At 38.2% G+C, this 21,589-nt stretch overlaps 1 protein-coding gene across 3 annotated transcripts in view; it reads right to left on the minus strand.

The window, feature by feature from the left end:
* The window catches only part of PDGFC (platelet derived growth factor C), a 242,254-nt gene that overhangs the window by 56,250 nt on the left and 164,415 nt on the right, over nucleotides 1–21,589 (minus strand). For all 3 annotated transcript variants that reach the window (XM_061142249.1, XM_061142248.1, XM_061142250.1), the window contains one exon: nucleotides 98–278. In XM_061142249.1, coding sequence (XP_060998232.1) covers nucleotides 98–278 — 181 coding nt within the window. The remainder of the gene's footprint in view (nucleotides 1–97; nucleotides 279–21,589) is intronic.

Here is a 21,589-nt window from a genome sequence, read left to right on the forward strand (position 1 = left end):
TTGGTTCTTGGTTTTCCTTAATCTCATGTTTAAGAGGGGAAAAAGAAATAAGCAAGTCTGATCTGTATACACAGGGGCATCTCTAAGTGGTACTTACTGGCATGACAATGTTGTAGTGGATGCAGAACCCGGGCTCCGAGGGAAAATACTCATCAGATACAAATCTGATCCTGATTTGATTTCCTTTAGAAATTTGCTTGCCTGGCACACTGCCAGACCCACACCAGCGCCCTAAAATGGTTCCATCACTTGGTTCTTCAACCTCTACAAAATCATACCTGCAAGAGACCAGGAGAAAAGAGACATAAAACCATGATCTGTTATTTTAGGAATTCGAGGGAGTGAGTGCATCTCAAATTTAACTGTGTAAATAGAATAAAATATGCCAAAGATGAGGCACAACTGAAAAAGCATTCTCAATTAAAGAAATATGAGTCTTCTATTCTAAGCCCTCCAGTCTTGTTGGTAAGGAGCTCCAAATTCACTAAACAGCCACATCAAACTTAGATATTTTGTATGTAGCAACCGTATCTGATATTCAATTCATGAATTATTCAGTTTAATTTCCATTTGGATATAACAGTTTTGCTCTACTCTTGATTTCCATGATTACTGTCCAACACTTTCCAGCAGTAACTCCTTCACCTGGTCAGACTCCTTGCTCCCTATCCTCATCTGTGTCCAAGCTTTTCTAGAGCCTCTTCATTATATACATATTCTCCAAATCCCACTCCATATTACACTGCCTCTGTGAGACCTTTCTGTGTGTCCTCAGCTCACAGACATCTTTCTCTTTCTGTCAAACACATATTTTCAACATTTAACTACATATATGCAAGTGATCCATCTAGTTGGCTAGGCTGTAAAACTCTTGAAGAAAGGAATCAATCCTCTTGTGGTTCTAGTTTACACTGCATTACATATGACATCTTAAACCTAAGCAGTGAATGGCTTATATTTCTCTAACCACTGTTACCTTGGGTTTGAAGGTTTTGATCAGTGGTACTCATAGAGAGCAGAGCTGCCTTACAGAATGTTCCAGAAATGTGTAAAGGCATTTTAGGCTATCTCAATGATGGCAGATGAGGAGGGCAAGGTCCTTGGACACCCAACACAGGAGAATCCTTAAAATGGCCTCAAAAGGCCCTTCAGGCCTTTTAAACAGCTCACTGGACATTCACATAAGCGACATTCTTGCTATTGTCCATCTGAATCTGGAACATAATACTGTCTCACATATATATGCAAATATGTTTCAAAGGTTTAGTTTAAGCCCAATTTTCTAGACATTCAACTATCAAATAAAGGGAGTGTCTATGCTTTGGAACAAGAGTTACTATTCTAGAGAATCAAACCACTAACAGGAACATGGCTTACACTCTGCATCACGATGAAAACAATTAGACATACCCATTTAGTCTATTACCATAGCTATCATATACACAATGAGTCTGTTAGTTAAAAGATACAAACATCTGACTACTTCATTTTATTTTTTTGTGCAACTGGGCATGTGTATCTATTCACTTAAATGCATTATTTTAATATAAATTACGGTTGTTATTTCAACTTTACATAGCATGTAGACCTTTATATCTATTTTTAAACAACTGCATATAATAGAGGATCATTGTTATGATGCATTTCAGAATTCTTAGCACGTTGCCAAATTTTTCTTACGGGAGGTCTGGCATGGATGAAAACTATTGGTAGATTTTTTTTTTAGAAAGTCTAAAACCAGTATGTACCAGACAACAAAAATTAATATATTTTGCATAGTATAGAATTTACAGAAGAAAAAAATGTTGGAAAAGTACAAAGTGCATAACAAACCAATTATACTTATAAATTCTATTCTAAATAATTAGCCACAACTCTCTAATGGTAACTATACTTGTTCCAGCCTCATTTTTCTTGTCCTTAAATTAGGGTAGTGCAATCTGACTCATAGGGATGTTTTGAGAAAAGGGAAATGGAACAGTTCCTGAGCAGAGCCGAAAGCGTTAACAGTTTGCCCCACATCCCTACCCGGCACATCCTTACCCCATACCTATAACCCTGAGAGTTTGAAAGCATAAATGTGAAGAAAACTCAAATACCAAAGGGACAGAGTACTTCTGCTCTATCACATGACAAGTCTGGGTTATAAATTACAAATGCATAAGCCTTCTCAGGACAACCATCCCAGGAGCCTGCTCTAAGTGTGTGGTGGGACCAGTAAGTGGGGCACAGGGGAGGAAGATGGGGGTAAAACAGACTGGGTGGTTATTTCAGACCTATCTGGTACAAAAGTTGATAACCAGCATTTTAGATCAAAGAGTAATGTTTATATCAAGATTGTTTCCATGTGGAACAAAGCTGCTATTCACAGAGTATGTTTGCTCTGTGCTTGGGAGGGAAGCTAGCTGATAGAAGTCACCACCAGGACTAGTTTGCAGAGAGCTGATTTCAGGCTGGTCAATCATTCTGTGAGTATTTGTGAAGCACGGACTTGGTACAAAGTGCTGGGCTAGATTCTCAGGGTGCAAATATGAAACCACAGCTCCTGTGGGCTCAGGGTCCATTAAACACTGGCGGCTGCTCTAATGAGAGTGCGTAGGGAACACTGTGGAATGCTGGCAGGGTGAGGAAAACCCTACACGGTGAGATTAGGGTCGGCTTACAAGGGAGCATCTGGGCTACCAGGGGAAGAGGTGGGGGAATGCATTCTAGCAAGAAGCACAATCCTGAGGATGTAACAGAAGAACCCCAGGGCCTGGTTGGCTGTCTGTGAGCAGAGGACGGAGCTCAAGCTGGGAGGACAGGTGTAGGTGAGGCCACCTTGGGATTCCAGGGTCGAATATGAGAATGTTATTTTTTAGACCAGGGTTGAAAACAGGGAAGCACAGTGTAAAGAGGTTCTACACTGTTGGAGAGGGAAACGGCAACCCACTCCAGTGTTCTTGCCTGGAAAATCCCATGGACAGAGGAGCCTGGTGGGCTACAAGTCCAGGGGGGTCGCAAAGAGTCAGACACGACTGAGCGACTTCACTTCACTTCACACTGCTTTAAAATATTTAGGCCAACATTTAATTAATTAATCACCTTTTAGGCACTACCTGTATTTTTTCATTTTTAATTGAAGTATAGTTAATTTATAACCTGAGAGTTTCAAGTGTATAGCAAAGTGATTCAGTTTTATATATGTAATATATGTACATATATATATATATATATATATATATATATATTCAGACGCTTTTCCATTATAGATTATTACAATATGCTGGGTAGAGTTCCTTGTGCTCTACCATCAGTCCTTGTGGTTTTATGTGTTTTATGCACAGTCGTGTGTATGTTCATCCCAACCTCCTGACTTATCTCCCATCACCGTTTCCTGCCCCTTCCCACCCCCACTCTTTTCCATTTGGTAACCATAATTCTGTTCTCTATGTCTGTGAGTCTATTTCCATTTAGGAAATAAGCTCATTTATATCATTTTTTTTAAGATTCCACCTATACATGAAATCATAAGATAGTTGGTTTTTCCTGCCTGCAAATCACCATTTGAAAAAGTTGCATTTCACAGAAAAATCTGAATTTCAGGCTTCCTTAAAACAAACTTGAATATCTGGTCATACTAAGTACTCTTTGCCCTGATGTGACTCCTTGCGGGCTCAGGTCTGCAGACCTGGCATCCACTCCAGGAGAGGAGGGGCCTTTCTCTCACCCAGCACCTGTGTGTCAGACACATAGATCGTTCACTACCTGAGGTCAGGATGGCCTTCACTCCTTCATGGGAACGGAGGCTAGGCCAGGGGACATCCTCCTTCCAGTTTTTAAAAACCCCTGTGTAGTTTCTATGGTACTTTTTTTTAATATCCAGATCTTCATTGATCTCCATCACTTGCCCACACGGGCACCTGAGTTTGCAGCCTACAGGGCGGCTGTTGGGAGTTTCAGTGAGGGAGCAATATAGACACAGGATCCCAGCACATCCGAGGATGCTAGGAGACCACAGCATCTCAAGTGTGGGCAGGATTGAAGAACTTTTAACAAAAACAGCCTGAAAAGGAGCCATCAGGGAAGCAGCAGGAAAACCACTGTGATGGATGACACAGAATCAAGAGAAAAGGGGGTGACAGGGTCCACCCAAGCAGAAGTGGGCAGATCACCCACACCAAAGAGGACCAAGGAGGATGAAAACCAAGCAGCTCTCCCTGGACCTGGCAATTATGAAGTCGTTTTCAATCAGCTGGCTGGGTGAACTCATAAGATCAAAATATTACTTCAGATTTTTTAAAAAATTATTTAGTTTTTATTGGCATACAGTTGGTTTACAATGCTTGTGTAAATTACAAGTGTACAGGGCAGTGATTCAGTTATACATAAATACCTAGATCTATTCTTTTTCAGATTCTTTTCCATGATAGGTTAGTACAAGATGGTGAGTATAGTTTCCTATGTTATACACTAGGTCCTTGTTGATTATCTATATAATCAAAGTATCAAAGTAGCATGTGAATCCAACCTTCTGAATTATCCCTCCCCCAGCCATTTTCAAAATAACTATCTTTCTAAGGCGACTTCCCTGATGGCTCAGATGGTAAAGAATCTGCCTGCAACATTTGGAAGATCCCCCGGAGAAGGGGATGACTATCCACTCCAGTATTCTTATCTGGAGAATTCCAAGGACAGAGGAGCCTGGCAGGTTACAGTCCATGGGGCTGCAGAGAGTCAGATGCCACTGAGCAACTAACACTTTTTAACAGAAACATCTCAAGAGATAAGAATATCATTTATAAGGAACTTAAAATTAACAACTCACATAACTATTTTGCTGTACATAATTTCTTTTTGATTTCTGTTAAAAAAGAAACACCACTGGACTTCCCCAATGGCTGAGTAGTTAGGACTCTGTGTTTCCACCGTCGGCCGGGGTAGGGGTTGGATTCCTGCTCAGGGAACTAAGATCTGGTATGCTATGTGGCACGGCCAAAAAAAAAACCACCACACTGTATGTGTTAATCTGATGAGTAAGCCTTTTAAAAGTATTTAAAAGGAGTATTTAAGCACACTAGGAAATATCTAGATTATAAATGTTAAGCATGTATTAAGGAACAAATAAGTCTTAAACTTTGCCTTACCTAACTTGTAGAAAAACCACCGTCCTGCAAATAAGAGAAGACTGGCAAGTATATTATTACTTGTTTCATGAAGACTTTTTACTGAATTTGATGGCGTTCAAAAAAACACATAGCCCTAATCTTTATAACAATTTCTGGATTTGCAGTGAGATAGTTGGTAATTCATTTTCACAAGCTCATACAAGTCTGAGGCATCCATTTATCACTGTGTTTTAAAGAGCTACATAGTTTTGCATTCCATGAAGTTAAATGAGATGAACATCTAAAAAATGCTATGTTTTTTTGCCTTAAAAATAGTAGCACTTCAAAAAAAAATAGTAGCACTTCAAAGTTTTGCTACAAATTGTTTCACGGTAGATTAGGCATTTTAGGAATTTTTTTTTTTTTCAAAAGTGGAATCTAAGACAATATAACTACAAATTTCATCCAATTATTCTACCATTAATTGTGTGAGTCAAAACAGTAAATTCTCTTGCTACAAACAGGATTTTAAAAATTTAAATTATAGTCAAATCATCTAAAACAGAGCCAGTGAAAATCTACCTGGGATGGTTTCTTCAAAATAGAAAAACAAAACAAAACAAACAAAAAAACCATTGCCACTTGATTCCGTATTTTCCTCCAACTTGTTTATGAGTATGGCTGGAAAAGGACTAATGCATTCAATCCAACTGTCTTCCACAATAATTTGAAATAATTCTTCTTTCTTATAGAATGCCATGTTTGGAATATAGGCTTCATTGCATAAGCTGGTTGGCTGATACAATATAACACAGTTCAAAACATCAAGAAGAAAAGGAAAAGAGAAAACAATGATAAAGATTATCTGTGGACCTCAGCCAAATAAGCAGAAGAAAAGAAAATCAACCAACGTTGGACCCATAAATGTGAAATTACAAAACAGAATCATCTCAGGTTCAGAAATCTACACATGCCCAGGTGACTTTCTAGAGACACGGTAAACCCTATAATATACTCTCAGGTATTAATTTCCAATGTGCACAATTGCTCACATCAGTATTTAAGGGATTTACTAAACCTACATTAAGGGCCAATCAAACATCACTTTCTCAAGGAAACATGATACAGAGCACACAGCGCTAAGTGGTTTATAATGATCACTCCCTTTCTCTACCATGCCCCTGGGGACCCAGGGAGGATTTATGTCCTTTTATGTTTAACAAACAAGTCTGGTATTGTAGACAAAATTTTCTTTCTCATGTGGGAATTTAAAAACTGTGAAGATAGGAGGGTTGCTGAGGAGTAAACCAAAGAAATAAATTCACTTGTAAACACAATTGTCTGACAACCACCTTCCTTCCACAAAAATAAACCAACCTTGCAAGACAGGCTGCTTCTAGTTCATACTAACTAAAACCCTGTCAATTAAATCTGCCCTGAAAATGATCAGACCTGAAGGTGGCGTGAAACTCTGCCAACAAGTAAACGTGCATCTTAAGAAAGGCCTTGCTCTGCATGTGTCAACGGGAGCCTGGGCTTGTTGAGAAAGGTAATAAAATTAATAAGATGACAACTACCCAACAGTGCTTACCGGCTTATACTTTAGCTTAACAGAAGACAACCCAGACCCAGAGTAAAAGCTTTAAATCCCCATTTGGACACATCCATGCTTTACCTTATAATGAAAATATGTTTTAATAATTATACATCATACACATATACATTGGTCTATATATATTAACTCATTTAATCCTCACAAAAATCATAAAAGGTTGATACTGTCATTGTGGACATTTTATAGATTATAAAATATAGAAAAGCTAAGTACCTGGGCAAAGCCACAGAGCAACTAAGTGTAGAGCAAAGGCTTCAGTTTTGATAGTTGAGCTCAGATCCCATGCTCTCAAGAGCCAAGTCATACGGCCTACTATATTTAAAATATGTCTACTTAACTATACTTGCTCTATTTTGAGGGCTAACAGTGTAGAATTCATGTGCCTTTGTTCAGATTGCCCACATGATTTTGTTCAGTGGCTGAAGAAACATCAAGGATCATTCAAATTAAATTGATCAGTGAACATGAGAATTTGGGCATACCAAGCCACAGATATTTATGTTAACTGACTCAGGGATGTTTATTTCTAAGCACTCAAAATTCTCTATGGAGAATTTTAAACCTACACAGTGAGTAAAACAAAGGAGAACATTTCAGAGAGAGGACAACATAAGGTGGAGTAATTCTCAGGAAAATACAAGAGTTCTATGTGTAAAAATGGGGATGTGTACATGTATGTGGTGGATTGCACACAGTAGGAAGTGAATAGTTTTAAATTGTCTTATTACTATGTAAAAGTACTGCAAATATATAGGCCATAAATTCAGTCCACAGAACTAGAAAAATTAAAAAAAAAAAAAAAACAAGAGAGTATAAGGTGAAAACAAGTAAAGACAAAACTATAAAAGATATATGCAAACATAAAATTAGAATTCAGAAATAAAACCAAGAGCTGGTTCTCAGAAAAGGGGCAGGGAGGGAGAGAGAGAGATGAGGAGAAAATGGAAAGATAGAGAAGGGTCAACAATTTACATACACAGGAACGATAAAATCACAGATAAAAATGGATTTCACATCTGCAAATATGCTTTAGGTAACACTATACCAGTTAAATCTGAAAGGTTAAATGACATGGATGCCTTACTAGGAAAACATAAATTATAAAGCTTGAATAAAAAAGTGAACAGACTAATAACACCAGAAGAAATTGAAAAGACTGTCAAATCTTTATCAATAAAAAAGATGCAATGGCATGAAGTTTATAGAAGAGTTCTATTTGATTTTAAAGGAATGATAATTTCAATTTTATACAAGAAATTGTAAAAAAAAAGATTTAAAAGGTAGATATTTGCTCAATTTATTAAAAAAAAAAGCTAGCCTAAATCTTATGAATAAAGTTAGCAAAACTGTATCATATACTTGGAGGTTGCTAAGAGTGGATCTTAAATGTTCTCACCACAAAAAAGAAGTAGAATGATCTGACAGTAAGGGGCTGTTAACCAACCCATAGTGGTAACCATATTGCAACATATAAGTATATCAAATGAACATGTTGTAGGTCTTAAACATACACAATATTACATGTTAATTACATCTCAATGAAACTGGAAAATATAAACATTTCTAATAAATGGGAAAAAGTATTATGTCCAAGTTTTTTGAAATGCCAATATCAAACATGAAAAATGAAGACCAATTTCATTAATAAATGTAGGGAAATGCAAAAATTCTAAGTAAAATTTAATCAAATATCATCCAACAGTGGATTAAACGATATAATACTTCTTAACAGAGTATGGATTTAGTTCTTAAACTTGAGGATTAATATAAGAATAACTTAGAATATTCAAAGGAGAAAAACTATATGCTCATATTAATAAATGTTGAAAAACATAATAAATAAACTACTCAGATAAAAACTGAGTCAACTGTGAAGTGCAGGAAACATTTAAATCATGGTAAAACTGGGTAACATAAATTAACTGCAAATATTACATTAAATAAAACCAAATTCATTCTCATTAAAGTTAGAACAAAAGCACGATTGGCCAGTCTCACTATTGCTTTTCAGTATTTTGGAGGAAAGCTCTAGCTACTTTAATGAGAGGAAAGCAAATAAACATAATAGAAACAGAGGAAAAGATTATCCTTGGTGCTCAGTCGCTCCGTTGTGTCTGACTCTTTGTGACCTTTTGGACTGTAATCCATTAGGCTTCTCTGTGGGTTTCTCCAGGCAAGAATAGTGGAGTGGATTGTCATATTCTCCTCCAGGGAATCTTCCCAACCCAGGGATTGAAACCGCATCTCCTGCATTGCCGGTGGATTACTGACGGCTGAGTCATTGGAGAAGCCCCCAGAATGATGTTTAGTTGACAACAAATCCCTTAAGGACAGACTTTAGTCCATAAGCACAGAAATTGGAAATGCTTGGGCATCATCCTGCTATGGGGAGGAGAGGCTTGAGCATGCGGGGAGGAGGACGCAAAGAATGACTCCAGGCTGAGAATATCCTGAAGATCTGACAGAGATGGTGTGGATGTGAGAGAAAAACAGGTGTCAAAGATGACTTCAAGGTTTTTGGCTTTTAAAAATCAACCAGAACTAAAACAGAATTTAGTTACCTCAATAAACTTGAGATAAATATACAAGGATCAATAGTTTTTCTTACTGACATTATTAAAAAAAAGAGTAACTGATTAGAGAAAAATGTCAAATTGTGTAGTAATGTATTTAACCAATAAAATATACTTTGTGAATAAAGGCAAATTATATTATTGAGTGACAAAAAGGCATGCATTTACGATTGTTGTTTAGTCACCCAGTTGTGTCCGACTCTTTGCCACTCCACAGACTACAGCATGCCAAGTTTTACTGTCCTTCACCATCATCCGAAGTTTGCCCAAGTTCATGTCCTTTGCGTTGGTGATGCCGCCCAGCCATCATCCTCTGATGCCCTCTTCTCCTTCTGCCCTCAATCTCTCCCAGCATCAGGAACTTTTCCAATGAGCTGGCTGTTTGCACCAGGTAACCAAAATACTGGAGTTTCAGCTTCAGCATCAGTTCTTCCAATGAGTATTCATGGTATTTCCCTTAAGATTGACTGGTTTGATCTCCGTGTTGTCCAAGGGACTTTTAGGAGTCTTCTCTAGCACCATAGTTTGAAGGCATCAATTCTTTGGCATTCTGCCTTCTTTACTGTCCAGCTCTCTGAACCATACATGACCACTGGGAAGACCTACGAACCTTTGTCGGCAGAGTAATGTCTCGGCTTTTCAACACACTGTCTAGGTTTGTCATAGCTTTAATGCCAAGAAGCAATCGTCTTCTGATTTCATGGCTGCAGTCACCATTTGCAGTGATTTTAGAGCCCATGAAAAGGAAATCTGCTACTACTTCCAATTTTTTTCCTTTCTATTTGCCATGGGGGAGGATGTCATGATCTTAGGTTTTTTTTTTTTTTTTTAATATTTAGTCTTAAGCCAGCTCTTTCACTCTCCTCCTTCAGCCTCATCAAGAGGTTCTTTATTTCCTCTTCATTTTCTGCCCTTAGAGTGGTATCATCCACATATCTGTGGTTGTTGACGTTTCTCCCACCTATCTTGATTCCAGCTTGTAACTCATCCAGGCATTTGTCACGATGTTCTCAGCATATAGGTAAAACAAACAGGGTGACAGCAGACAGCCCTGTTGTATGACTTTCTCAATATGGAACCAATTAGTTGTTCCATACAGGGTTCTAACTGCTGCTTTTTGACCTGCATACAAGTTTCTCAGGAGACAGGTAAGATGGTCTGGTATTCCCACCTCTTTAGGAGCTTTCCACAGTTTGTTATGATCCACACAAAGGCTTTAGCATAGTCCATGAAACAGAGGTAGATGTTTTTCTGGAATTCCCTTGCTTTCTCTATGATCCAGTGAATGTTGGCAGTTTGATCTCTGGTTCCTCTGGTTTTCTAAACCTAGCTTGGACATATAGAAGTTCTTGGCTCGCATAATGCTGAAGCCTAGCATGAAAAATTTTAAGCATGACCTCACTAGCATGGGAAATGAGTGCATTGTCTTTTGGTAAGAACATTGTTTAGCACTACCCTTCTTGGGAATTGGGATGAGACTGACCTTTTCCAGTACTGTGGCCACTGCTGAGTCTTCCAGATTTGCTGACATATTGAATGCAACACCTTGATGGCATCATTCTTTAGGGTTTTGAATAGCTCTACTGGAATTTCATCAAATCCACTAGCTTTATTAACAGCAATGCTTCCTAAGTCCCACTTCACTTCACACTCCAGAATGTCTGACTCTGGGTGATTGACCACACCATCACAGTAATCTGGTTCGTCAAGATCTTTTTTGTACAGTTCTTCCACGTATTCTTTCCATCTTTTCTTGATCTCTTCAGTGTCTACTAGGTCTCTACTGTTTCTGTCCTTTAATGTGCTCATCTTTAAGAGAAAATAGTCCCTTGAAATTTCCAATTTTCCTGAAGATATCTCTAGTCTTTCCCCTTCTGTTGTTTTATTCAAGTTTTATGCACTGTTCATTGAAGAAGGCCTTCATGTCTCTCCTTGGTATTCTTTGGAACTCTGTGTTTAGTTGGAAGTACCTTTTCCTTTCTCCCTTGCTTTTTACTTCTCTTCTTTCTTTAGCTATTTGTAAAGCCTCCCCTCCATCAGAAACTACTTTGCCTTCTTGCTTTTCTGTTTCTTTGGGATGGTTTTGTTCACTGCCTCCTGTACAATGTTATGGACCTCTGTCCACAGTTCTTCAGGCAAACTGTTAACTAGATCTAATCCCTTGAATCCATTCATTACCTCCACTGCACATTCATATGGGATTTGACTTAAGTCATACCTGGCTGGCCTAGTGGTTTCCCCCCTTTAGTTTAAGTCTGAATTTTGCTAAGAGAAGCTGAGGACCTGAGCCATAGTCAGCTCCAGGTCTTGTTTTTGCTGATGGTATACAGCTTCTCCATCTTGGCCTACAAAGAATGTAAACAATTTTATTTCGGTATTGACCATTTGGTGATGGCCATGTGTAAAGTTGTTGAAAAAGGGTGTTTGCAATGACCAGTTCATTCTCTTGGCAGAATTTATTTAGCCATTTCCCTACTTTATTTTGTTCTCAAGGCTGTACTTGCCTGGCATTTGTGTTAACTTTTACCAAAATCCCAAGTCTTTTAAAAAATTTGTGGAAAATAATAATCACAACAACAAAGCAAGGAATATGGAATACACACTATTTGCAGGTACTTTATAAATATCAACTGACTCAGTCTCCAACACAATGTTATCTTAGCTCTGATTATTAAAACCAGATTAGAGATGGGGAAACTGAGGGGTACAGAGGTAACAAAACAAGTCACACAGCGAAGAGTAACGGGGGGAAGGGACCATGTTCTAGGCTTCACAGCCCATATTATTAGCCATTGCACATACTGTCTCTAGCTAAACAGAACACAATGGACCCATGGAACTCCAAGAATTCTGATGACAATTCCCCAGATTTTGTTCTTTTATAAGAACAAATATCAGGATAACACTGATTAACATTCAAGCTTGTCAAGAACAGTCAATGAGAGAATGTATCTGAAGTAATTAGAATGATGCCTAAGGAGTAAAGTTCTCAATAAGTGGTATTTTTTTTTTTTATAAATAACTGCTATCAGCACAACCACACATGCAATGACTCCACTCTGTGAAACTGCAGATCCAGAGCTCCTCATCCAGCCCCAAGTTGCAAGGTCACTACCTCTGGCTCCAGGCAGACCTCAGAACCAGCCCCTCTGGCCTTTCTTCTCTCTGTTACAGAAACATCACCTTGTTTCATTGCCCAATTCCTGCAACTATGCTAAGATTCAGGAGCTCACTTTGCTGTGTCAGCTGCTGAGAACTCCCTCTGAAGACAAAGCTCCTTTCTATTCTGAGGACCACTTTTAGTCATCATCACATCAAATAATTATTCTTACAATAAATCCACAAGAACACATGTGCTTGCCTAGTGTGATACTTTGTGGTGTGTGGCTATTTATTAAACATGTTGTAGTTGTTCATTTGTGAAGTCATGTCTGACTCATTGAGACCCCCTGGACTGCAATATGCCAGGCTCCTTTGTCCTCCACTGTCTCCTACAGTTTGCTCAAATTCACGTCCATTGAATCAATGCTGCTATCTAACCATCTCATACTTTGCCACCCTCTTCTTTTGCCTTCAATCTTTCCCAGCATCAGGGTCTTTTTCAATGATATGGCTCTTCGCATCAGGTAGACAAAGTATTAGAACTTCAGCTTCAGCATCGGGCCTTCCAAAGAATATTCAGGGTTGATTTCCTTTAAGACTGACTGGTTTGATCTCCTTGCAGCCCAAGGGACTCTCATGATTATTCTCCAGCACCCCAACTAGAAAGCATCAATTCTTCGATGTTCACCTTCTGTATGGTCCAACTTTCACATTAGTACTGACTACTGGAAAAAATATAGCCTTGACTATATGGATCTTTGTGGGCAAAGTGATTAATCTGCTTTTTAATACACTATCTAGGTTTATCATAAGCTTTTCTTCCAGAGAGAAACCATCTTTAAATTTCAAGGCTGCAGTCAGTGTTGCAGTGATTTTGGAGCCTTCAAAAATAAAATGTGTTACTGATTCCACATTTCCCCTTCTATTTGTCATGAAGTGATGGGGCCGAATGCCATGATTTTAGTTTTTTTGAATGTTGAGTTTCAAGCCAGCTTTTTTACTCTCCTCTTTCATTCTCATCAAGAGGCTCTTCAGGTCCTCTTCATTTTCTGCCATTAAAGTTGTATCATCTGTATATCTGAGGCTTTTATATTTTTCCCAGAAATCTTGATTCCAGCTTGTGATTCATCTGACCCCACATTTCACATGACATACTTTGCATATAAACTAAATCAGCAGGGTCACAATATAGTCTTGTCCTACTCCTTTCCCAATTTGGATCCAGTCAGTTGTTCCAAGCCTGGTTCTAACTGTTGCTTCTTGAGGTTTCTCAGGAGACAGGCAGGGTGGTCTGGTATTCCCATCTCTTTAAGAATTTTCCAGTTTGCTGTGATCTACACAGTCAAAGGCTTTAGGATAGTCAATGAAGCAGAAGTAGATGTTTTTCTGGAATTCCCTTGCTTTCTCCATGATCCAACTGAATGTTGGCAATTTGATCTCTGGTTCCTCTGCCCCTATGAAATTCAGCTTGTACATCTGGAAGTTCTCAGTTCACATACTGCTGAAGCCTAGCTTGAAGTATTTTGAGCATAACCTTGCTAACATGTGAAATGAGCACAATCGTATGGCAGTTTGAAGACTCTTTGGTATTGCCCTTCTGTGGGATTGGTATGAAAACTGACCTTTTCCAGTTCTGGCAACTGCTGAGTTTTCCAAATTTGCCAACATATTGAATGCAGGACTTTTAACAGCATCATCTTTTAGGATTTGAAATAGCTTAGCTGCAATTCCATCACCTTCACTAGCTTTGTTCATAGTAATGCGTCCTAAGGCCCACTTGTCTTCACACTCCAGGATGTCTGGCTCCAGGTGAGTAACCACATCATTGTGGTTATCTGGGTCATAAAGACCTTTTTTGTACAGTTCTTCTGTGTATTCTGGGCTTCCCTTGTGGCTCAGCTGGTAAAGAATCCACCTGCAATGCAGGAGACCTGGATTCAATCTCTGGGTTGAGAAGATGCCTTGGAGAAGGGAAAGTCTACCCATTCCAGTATTCTGGCCTGGAGAATTCCATGGACTGTATAGTCCATGGGGTCGCAAAGAGTTGGACACGACTGAGCCACTTTCACTTCGTGTATTCTTGCCATCTCTTCTTGATCTCTCCTGTTTCTGTTAGGTCCCTACCATTTCTGTCCTTTATCATGCTCTACCTTGCATGAAATGTTCCCTTCATCCCTCCAATTTTCTTGAAGAGATCTCCAGTCATTCCCATTTTATTGTCTTCCTCTATTTTTTAACATTGTTCATTTAAGAAGGCCTTCTTATTTCTCTTTGCTATTCTCTGGAACTCTGCATTCAGTTGGGTATATCTTTATCTTTCTCCCTTGTCTTTCTCTTCTCTTTCCATCTCCTGCTTGGCCATATCCAATTTACCTTGATTCATGGACCTAACATTTCAAGTTCCTATGCAATACTGTTCTTTACAGCATTGGACTTTACTTTCACCGCCAGACACATCCACAGCGGAGCACTGATCCCACTTTAGCCCAGCTGCTTCATTCTTACTGGAGTTATTTGTAATTGACCCCAACTCTTCCCCAGCAGTATACTGGACACCTTCTGACCTGGAGAGCTCATCTGGTGCCATATCTTTTTGCCTTTTCATACTGTCCATAGGGTTCTCCAGGCAAGAATACTGGAGTGGGTTGTCATTTCCTTTTCCAGTGGATCTAGTTTGTCAGAACTCTTCACTATGACCTGTCCATCTTAGGTGGCCCTGCATGGCATGGCTCATAGCTCTTCATTGAGGTAATGCAAGCCCCTTTGCCATGATTAGGCTGTGATCCATGAAGGGGGATAATTAAGTAACAGTTCATATAAATGATTGAGAATATACCTTTATCACATATGCCAACAACTACACCACTGTAGTACTGACAGTAGAATTGAAATTAATATTCTCCTTAGACTTAAGCAAAAGTTTTCTCTCATGGATTATCATCTTGTTTGTTTTTCCTTCTAGTTTTAATACTTAGAGTAAGGATAAAGGAGAATTTGCCTATAGATGTAGGAAGATATACGAAAAAAGTAGGGCTTCCTGTAATGCATTTCAAACTCTTGAGTTTTAGAAAACTAGGAATATTGAAATGGCAATGCATGTATAAAGGTTTACTTAAAAGGCATCAAAATTTAAGACAAGAAAGAAAGGCTATGAATATAATCTCATCCACCCAACACCAAGACCATCCCATGCATAGAAACTCACAATTAACTATCACCCAAAGGCACCTTCCCTGGTGGCTCAGATGGTAAAGTGTCTGCCTACAATGCAGGAGACACGGGTTCAATCCCTGGGTCGGGAAGATCTCCTGGAGAAGGCAATGGCAACCCACTCCAGTATTCTTGCCTGGAAAATCCCATGGACGGAGGAACCTGGTAGGCTACAGTCCATGGGGACGCAAAGAGTTGGACACGACTGAGCAACTTCACTTTCACTCTACAAAGGCATCTTACAGAATGCTCCTTCTGTATTCTGTTCACCTACCAACTAAACATATTCTTTGAGTAGCTGAGTTCCATTGCCTAACACATTAGTAAAAGGCTATCACACCATTAATCAAGACATTTTTAAGGGATTATAATTGGTTAGGTTGTTTCATTTTTTAATATTTGCTGTATTGTCGTTATCCTTGCTTGGACCAAGGTGCAGTAGATATGGGTTTTTCTAAAGCTGAGAGAAATATTTAAGTAGTGTGATAATAAAATTTGGATAGGATTCATGCAATGCTTATCAAAGCATTATCATGACTTCAGGCCTGATTTTAAAAGAAAATATTTAAATAGCTGATCAGCAGCATAAGGGATTTTAAAAGGCTTATCTGTTTAGACATACAAATTTACCTTTTGATGATAAAGTCTGTGAAAATGACAAAATAAGTTTATTACACCAAAGTGAAATAAAAATATTCTTCCTCTTAAGACACTAGAGAATTTCAAGCATAGTCCTGAATATGAGTGCTATTTTTAGAACCCAAGGTACTTATTTTGATCATTTATACTCATTAAAAATTATTTCATAGTACAATGATTTATGAAAAAAATTTCTAAAAAAATACTTTCAGGGTTTAAAAAAAAATCAGACCATCAAGTACTGTTTATGATTCAAAGTTTTAAAACCAGTAAGAAGATATCATAGCCTAGTACTTTAAGAAAAACAGATAGATATGCAGACCACTGCAGTCTTGACTCATGAACTGCTTTTTTTTAAGGAAATAGCTGTTTAGTAATAAATGGCTTCAGACATTAGGTTCCTCTTGGCAAAATGAAGCAGTGAACTATATAGTCCAGAAGGCATTGCTTTCTTAAATCTTAGCTTTTTCTTTTTTCTGGTTTAAGATTCAAATTACATTTCCTTCGATGTGTATAGTCATGTCAAAAGAAAAAAAAAAAAAGCAACTTAAACACAGAACATATTATAGAACACACCCACTACCACATTTTTCCAGAACATCTGATTATTTTCCAAATGTCTATGTGGCACTGTTATCACCAGATAGCATCATTTTCTATATTCAATCTCCATGGAAACCAATTTATAAATACCAGTATATTATGAAGTCAGAAAAAAAAAAATATAGTCCTGGATGGAGGTGCTGATGAACTGAGCAAATGTGCCAATGATCTGCCTGGTTCTGTGCACGGCCAGCCCTCTCACCAGGCAGCCTAGGGGTAGGGGCTTTCCGCCCCCTAGGGAGTGAAACCCCCTCCCTTCTTCCTAACCAAGGCACTTCCACAAAACCTTTCCTAGGGCTTATTGGTACACGTGAAAACCTAGGGCTCCCCAACTGCAATGCCGTCTAGCAGCACAAAATCCTTTTTCTTATAAGTTGAGCAGCACAAACCACACCTTAAAAGGTCAGCTTTATGGGAAAAGAATCGAAAAGGGAATATATATATATATATATATTCCCTTTTCGATATATATATATATATATATATATAAACTGAGTCCCTTTGCCGTACGCCTGAAACTAACACAACATTGTAAATCAACTATACTCCAATTTTTTTTTTTTCTTTAAAAAGATCTTCTTTTGGAACACAAAAGCACATTTGGGAATTCATGTGACATAGGCTCCATCTGACTCTTCTGATAAGAAATAGGCCCCTTATTCCTCCTTTAAGATACCAAGAGTGGCTCCAAGGATACCAACAGGATAGGATCTGGCATAAAGAAGATGCTGAATTAACGGATGCTTTAATTATCAAATGAAAATTTTATTAGATTCCTAGACTTTCTAATTTTTCACTCACCTGTGTTGTCTAAGTCACAAAAGTGCAATTTTACTGCTATTTTGTTCACTTTTCCAACTTTTCTTCAGTGATACTCTATAGAATACAGGCATATATTTGTATGAGTATACCCGCATTCATATGTAAATATACACATATACACACATATGCATGGGTGTATTTAGGGTATACATATATAAAGTAGAATAAGTAAAATTCTACTCACAACACTTTCATTTTTATATCACTCCTAAGTACACAAGTATCCACTTTAAGGATATTCATTATTAATCTATACTATTACTCTCTTGGAATACTATAAAAATATTATATGTATATATATGCATACACACACACACACATACTCCAGAAGCTGAATTAGGTAAAGATGGCATAAATTTTTTAAGGTTTATTTAGCAATTAAAAAAACTGATCTTCACTTTGAGTTTCCCTAAGATCATCACTTTTACTGCCAATAAAAAAGATTTATGGGATATATGGTATTATATTTTCCTCAGAACCTGACTACGAAATAAGGCAAAAGAAAAAAAAGGTTGCCATATTTCAAGAAACTAACAAAACAACAATCTTCATATTTGGGGAAGCATTTCAGATTGCTTGGTGGTTTAATCACTGGTAAGTCCTGCAAAGGCGATTACTTCATATTTTGAGCCTGAAAAGGGGAATAAGAAACAGGAGGCTTTGTGCCCACTTGGCTCCATCCGCCTTCCTGGGCAACATCCCTCGGCTGGGTTTTCTTGGCCCAGGGATTGTTTTATTTTCCTCTTCTCACTTTAAATATGTTCCTCTTGCTCTGTGTTTCTTTCCTTATCCTGGTAAAATTACCCCTTCGAGGGGCTTTGATATCCAGGATTCCTACCACAGCCTTTTACAGGTTCCCGGGCTACCAGAAAATTAAGCTATTTTCAACAGCTGGTAGAAGGGGTAGAATAGCTTTTTATTTTAGTAGAGAGGGAGGTGGGAGGGGGGATCGGGATGGGGAATACATGTAAATCCATGGCTGATTCATGTCAATGTATGACAAAAACCACTACAATATTGTAAAGTAATTAGCCTCCAACTAATAAAAATAAATGAAAAAAAAATTATCTCCTGACTTCTACTCATATACTCAGAAAATCTTATCTACCCACTTATTTCTACTAAGCCTCAATGTTTTCTCTGAAAATGACAGGAATCAATCATGCATTTCACTTAACTTTATTCATCTTGTAAGTAAACAAGAAAATAATATAAAAAAAAGTAGCAGAGTACCAAATCATGTGCCATTTAGGCCAAACTGATATTCAACAAGAGCCATGTATAGCAATTGATGTGCTCGGGTTTCAATTACAAAGCTGTTGATCTTTTCATTTAAGCCAGAGTTTAAAACATGGAAAAAAAAAAAACAACACATGTAAATGTCTACTACTGTTTTAGCACAAGATATAAGCTTAGAATATAAGCTCTTAGAAGGCAGGGGCTGTATTTCTTTCCTTCTTTCTTTCTTTCTTCTTTTTTTCGTTTTTAATCTCCACATCTCCAGCTTCTACTATGTGACGCCAAGGTACAAACACTGATCCATTCATTCCATTTCACTGACGTGAGAAGTGAAGTGCTTCAAACCACACAGGAAAGTGAAAGATAAGGCAGCACGCAACCTCCCCCGGTCCCCGCGCTCTGCAAACTTCACTTCAGGGATCTGACGAAACACAGACAACTTTCCCGACTACTTGTGGGCTTTTGGGCAACAGTAATTGTGGTCTGTGCAGGGGGTTAGTCATCTTCAACCTCAACCTGGGTGAGACAGCGCAGTTCACCAGATGGCGAGTATGATCCCATTTTTCAGGACAGCAACTCCAGCAATAATATTCCTGTCATAGGTCAAGTACGCACTTTATATCACCAATTATGACTCATGGGTTCCAGGCACACACGGCGGGACATTTCATGGATCTACTTAGAACCTGCCTAATGGCAACTTTTAAAGTATTGAGCATGGACTCCTTTAAATCAATGAATCCCACACACTCAACACTTTAAAAGTCAACTGATTAAGTGCTGCATGACCAACAGTATTAGCTCTAGCATTTCACTTGGCAAAACTATGCATAATCTTCACATCTCAGCTGAATGTCATCTTCTCAGAGACATTCTTGTGAGTCGTACAGGCAAAAAAGGCTGCAACCTTCCCCAGCAAGGTCCATACTACACACATTACTGTTTTCAATTATATTTTTTGTATACCTGTCTCCTTACTATTCAATGCTTTCTAGAGTTCAGGGGCCCATCTAATAATCTTTTCATTCCTAGTATTTACCTTGGTCTTTGATTCACACATAGCAAGGACTAAATGACTGATGAGTAATGGATGGATGGATAGATGGATAGATGATTGGATGTTTGGACAAATGGATGGATGAGCTTATACATACATATATGGGTATGTGTGTGCTAAGTTGCTTCAGTTGTGTCCATCTTGTGACCCTATGGACCATGGCCTGCTAGGCTTCTCCATCCATGGGAGTCTCCAGGCAAGAATACTGGACTGGGTTGTCATGCCCTCTGCCAGGGCGACTTCACAACCCTTGTCTTTGGCATCTATCTGCACTGACACGGGGGTTCTTTACCACTAGCGCCACCTGGGAAGCCCCCATATATGCTAACGTGCATATTTGTATACAAACATAAGTAGTCATGCTTACACAAGTGGTCTTGAAATACTCCTATATAACTAATATTCATACTCTTAAACATTTTTTTCTTCTTTCTCTATTTCTGCCTATTCACATGAAATACAAGTGTAACTCACTTTCTCCACAATAATTGCAAGTGGCTTTTAAAAAATGAGACACTAGACTTTATTCAGAATAATCAATTAGACCCTATTTTTTAGAACTTTATTATAATGTTACTTCTTTCATTTCCTTACTTGCTGCTCATTACCATGGTGAGCCCTCTGACTTGCTGTATACACTTGTCACACCAGCTGAATACCAGTTATGCAACTTGATGTGTTTGAACTCTGCAGTCTAGGTGTCCCACTGTTTCTTTTTCAAATCTATCTCCAAGCAGGGAGTCATACATCTCAATCCCAGGAATGGTTACTATACTGAATAAAGGCTTGTAAAGATAGTATTAATTACATATTCTCACATAAGCCTCCAGGCTTATTGTTATTGTCAATCATTCTCTTTTTAAAAAATTATAGAACTATGGCTGATTTACCATGTTGTTTCAGTTTCAGGTGGACATTAAAGTGATTCAATTATACATATGTGTATACATCTATATATTCTTTTTTTACATTCTCTTTCATTATAGCTTATTATAAGATATTGAGTATACTTCCCTGTTTATACAGTAGATCCTTGTCAGTTACGTATTTTCTATAGATAGTATGTATTTCAATCATTCTCTGTGACTGAACATTTTATATCTTTCAGGGAAATAACAGAACTGTAGCTAAGTTTTCTAATTCCCCCTACCTGCTCTGTAAAACAGGAGATTAATGAATTATAAAGTGGTTCATGACTAATCCTCCCTTATCACGAATAGCCCAGCCCATGAATTGATAGTGCAAATACTTTTGTTCATTTCAAAATATTTTTGTCTATTTCCTCTCTCAATACTGAAGTCCCATGATTTCAGGGCCTCATTAACATAATTCCAATTATTCTATTAGTCAACCCTAATCCATACTGGCTCCTCCTCTGTCTACACAGTGTGAGGCTTGCCCACCTTAAAGGCTGGCCCACAAGCCACACGCACTACATACAAATCACCACTGGTGATTTATCTGCTTTTTTGTCAAATCAGAACATTGGACATTGCATGTTTCATTTACACTTAATACATTTAATTCTGATTTACAGGTTGGTATTTTGAGAGCTTGCTTTACTGAGGCCTGGCCTTGAGAAGCTTGTCCTAGCCCAGTGTGTCAGTCAAGCCAGATTTTGGATCATCTTAGCTGAAAGCCA

Source organism: Dama dama, chromosome 5, assembly GCF_033118175.1.
Source record: "Dama dama isolate Ldn47 chromosome 5, ASM3311817v1, whole genome shotgun sequence".
Taxonomy (NCBI): Eukaryota; Metazoa; Chordata; class Mammalia; order Artiodactyla; family Cervidae; genus Dama; species Dama dama.